At 42.7% G+C, this 4117-nt stretch overlaps 1 protein-coding gene across 1 annotated transcript; it reads right to left on the bottom strand.

Annotated features, from left to right (window-relative positions):
- Nucleotides 1–496: 496 nt before the first annotated feature.
- LOC106099782 lies at nt 497–4111 on the bottom strand. Its single transcript, XM_013278438.1, has 5 exons — nt 3924–4111; nt 3308–3575; nt 2688–2816; nt 1938–2129; nt 497–1283 (listed from the first exon to the last, which is right to left on the bottom strand). The coding sequence occupies exons 2-5, from the start codon at nt 3567–3569 to the stop codon at nt 1129–1131; spliced, it is 738 nt and encodes a 245-aa protein (XP_013133892.1). The 5' UTR covers nt 3570–3575; nt 3924–4111; the 3' UTR covers nt 497–1128.
- Nucleotides 4112–4117: the final 6 nt, after the last annotated feature.

Consider the following 4117-nt stretch of genomic DNA (forward strand, 5'->3'; position numbering starts at 1 on the left):
GTGAAACAAACATCGATACAATTGCAACATCGATATTCATAACTCCGTATCACTTACTTCATATACCTAGTTGACATTCTATTCAATATGCAATAATTCCCAGTTTACTCCTGATCTTTGATTTAAATAAATCAAAAATCAATATGGCATTTTTTGAGGTTATTTTTTTAAAACACTCATCCATCGTGTCCACGTTAGTGACATCGATTAATTATTTTAGACGTTTGCAAAAATGTCATTTTAGTGCACATCGACGCGGAACTATTCAAAAACTACGCGATTTTTTTGTACATTATAAAATACCAGAACAAATACATAAACATTCAAACCATCACTTGCATTGTCCACATTCAAAAATCCATACATACATTTCATCTGTCATAAATACAACCTCAATCGATATTTTTTGGCTCTAATAACGTTCATTGCACGGCTTTTTTCATGTGATGAATAAATAATTTCCAAATGATCGTCATTTAGTCATAGCATGTTTATGCCTGCATATATGGCAACACTTTTATATGTTGCCCTTAACATATTCTAGTACTTTCCATTCTGTCCATACTAAATCTACCATCTGTATTCACAAGCCATGCATATTATTGCCATCATTATTTTCTTTACTCTCTTCTCGCATTCAAGTCATACAAGTAATTTGTAAAGTGGCAATTCGGAAAGAATTTTCTACATTATATTAAAAATGGGAATCTAGTTTCAACTAGTCTGACTAATACACTCAGAAGTTTATAGTAATCAGTTATTATTAGATAAGTGTTAATTTAGAAATACAGAGTATAATTAAATGTAAGTCTTACTAGCCATGAGTTAGGCTTAGTCCGATGTATCAAGAAGTTTGAAACTGGATGTCTGCGAACATATGCTGAGTTCCACCTCAATGCATACTGAGTCAACATTCTCAACCGTATCATCATCACCAGCTCACTGTACACCTCTACTAAGAGAGCTTAAGTTAGGACCTAGGCCATAGACACAACACTGGCTACAGCGGGTTGACTTTATAACCATGTCTTGTTCCAAATGATTGTCTAAATATGAATTATACGTATTTTACAATTGTTACAAGGAGATGTGTGTAGAGATTGTGGTGAAGTGTGGTTGGCGGTGCACTTAGCTCATGATGATGAGCTGGCCGGTGTTGTTGGCGTAGACGAGGCCCTGCCCGGGCTGCGGCGCCCAGCGCAGGCAGTTGAGGCTGGTGAAGCCGTGCTCCCAGTTCTGCTCCAACTCCTTGATCGGCGACAGACCAGTCCTGCTCGTGTTTTCTGAAAAGTTAACACGATAACACTTTAATATGTTAAATGTTACAATTTTATTTACAAGCCTAAACAACTCTTTGATATTTTTGATTTGATATTTTTCTTTGAAATTCGTGATAATTGGTTTTGACATAAACTAGAAAGTGTTAAGAATGAATGTGGATGGCTACAAAAGAAGAGGAAGACCGAAGAAAGTATGGATGGATTGTGTGAAAGAGGATATGCTTAAGAAAGGAGTGGTTTCAGATATGACGGCTGATAGAGATGTATGGGAGAGCAGCACATACTGTGCCGACCCTCCATAAGGGATAAGGGCAAGTGGATGATGATGATTCGTGATAATTGGTTTAATAAATGATAATCTCGAAACGTGTAGTATTTCTTATAATACACCTGGTTGGCTAATTTATCGGTTTTATATATGCTTGTTTTAGATTTTCCTTTATAGCTGTGTGATCAAATTAGGCGTTGTGTATACTTATATAATAAAATAAAAAAGTAAGGTATGAAGGTTTTAATTTGGGATCTAACTCTTCTCCACTGTAAGGGATTGTTTTCGGTATATTAGTATAGTTACACGAGTTCCCAGTTAGAAATGAGAATTTACAAATACAAACAGAATAAATTGACAAGAATTTATAATGTAGGGAGGTTAGTCACCTGGTGGGTCGAGTCGGTAGAGCTGTGCGAAGACGTTGTTCCTGGCGTGCGGCGTGGTGGTGAAGCGGCGCGAGCCCAGCCCCACGGCGAGGTGGCGCGACGTGGGCGACAGCGCCACCGACACCGGGCTCTGCTCCAGCACCGCCGTGTGCAGGCAGTGCCCCAGCCGCGACCACTCCAGCGAGTACACGCCTGCACACCGCCACACACTTCTACACCACTGCCTCTAACACCGTCACCATCACCGGCTCGGAGCTTACCCTAATAAGGGGTGACTAGGGCATAGTCAACACGCTGGCCCACTGCGGGTGGGTTGACTTCACACAAGTCTTTGAACCACCACGATGTTTTCCTTCACCGTAGTAGCATTGGGTGAATCATACACATATAAAAAATCAGATAGATCACATTTGGATGGCGGGATTCGAACCCAAATCCTGTAGATTACAAGTCAAGTGCTTAAACCACTGAGCCACAGACGCTCCTAACAAGCACACTACCCACCTTTTATTCGGAGGAAATTTTGACCAGATCTAAATCATCATCTCCCCCTACCTTATCCTACTGCCGTATATAATTCGTTTAAGTTTAAAAAATGTAATTATCTTAAATACAAATTTGAAATCAGATAGATTGCCCATCTTACGTCCCTTTTCCTTCCCACTTTTTGCCCCAAGAATTGGATGTTAACCTTTTGTTTTAAAAAAAGATTATACCTAGTGTTAAGTCGTAAATTGTTTTAGATCTTACCGAGCAAGTGATTGGTGTTTCTGAACCTGGGCACGGGCAGCAGCGCCACAAGCAGGCGGCCGTCCTTCGATATGTCGATACTGGCGTCGTTGTGGATCCTGCATCGACGCACCACCACGTTCTTATTACCTGGTACATACAAAAATACAAATCTCTCTTTTATAATTGCAATTTGAATAAGAAAACATCGCTATGATTTTTTAAAATTATCTTTATTTTGTTATTAACGGTTATATCATAAGTGTTCGGCTCGCCCCCAGCAATACCACAACACAGAAGACAGGCGTGAAATGGGATCAATTCCGCGTTTCGTATGGTGAGTGTGGTGATAGAGGCCCAACTTGGCCCCTTTTCCTTCCCACCCTTTTCCTTATAGGAAAGGGATAGCTAGGGAATGTGGATTTGACGGTGGAGGAGACGCATAGGAAGGGGAAATGTCCAGTTTATGTGCGCATCCCACCATCAATTGAGGGTAGGCGACGCATCCGCTGTTGCGAGTGTCTATGGGCAGCGGTCACTTCGCCATTTCGGCGGGTTCAAGTGGCCACTTGTTCGTTTGTCACCCTATGATATAAAAAAATCAATAGAACAGGTAATATGTATGTGGGCAGTGTACGTACTGTCAGCGATGTCTGGCGCGACGCCGGAGGTGAAGTCCCAGGCCTGCACGCGGTGCGCGGGCGCCGGCATCGTCTCGGAGATGATGCCGGCGTCCAGCAGGCCCGCCATGCCGCCCATGCCACCCATGCCACCCATGCCCCCCATGCCGCCCATGCGCCGAGCGCCTACCAGCCGCACGCCCGCCTCCCCGCCACCGCCACCGCCTCCGCCCGCGCCCGCGCCGCCGCCGTTCACAACATTCGGCTCCTCCTCCACTAACATCGCATTCTGAAATTACACACGAACAAAAGTGTTTGTTTAATACATTTGTAGTTACACCTTTACAAAGCTACAGAAACTTTTACATGTTTGTCCGTATACTTCCGACCATGAATACATATTATTGACGGATAAGTGCATATATATTTTTGAATCCGAAAGCCTATACAAGTTTCCAAAGTTTTGTAAATCCTATTAATATTATTAATGCTAGTCTAGAAGAACACACATGCTAATTACTTTTGTTTGAATTGCATGCTAAATAGAAATAGAATAAAAACTTTGAAATTACTTCGAGGCAATGATAGTTCAACTTAAGTTTCGATAAGTAATGCATAATGCTCATAAATGTCTCACCTGCGCTAAAATAATTGGCTGCAGATATTCATGTATGTACGTTCTGGGTACTCTTTGAGCCAAGTTCGCGGAGATCTCGTAGGCCGGGTCGCGGTAGGGCACAACGGGTATGGGGCCGTGGATCTGATATATACCCCCCTCGGCGTCTCCGCGGTACGACGGCGGCGGCGGGAGGTACTCTGGAAATGGGTGCC

The sequence above is a fragment of the Papilio polytes genome, unplaced genomic scaffold (genome assembly GCF_000836215.1).
Source record: "Papilio polytes unplaced genomic scaffold, Ppol_1.0 DF824102.1, whole genome shotgun sequence".
Taxonomy (NCBI): Eukaryota; Metazoa; Arthropoda; class Insecta; order Lepidoptera; family Papilionidae; genus Papilio; species Papilio polytes.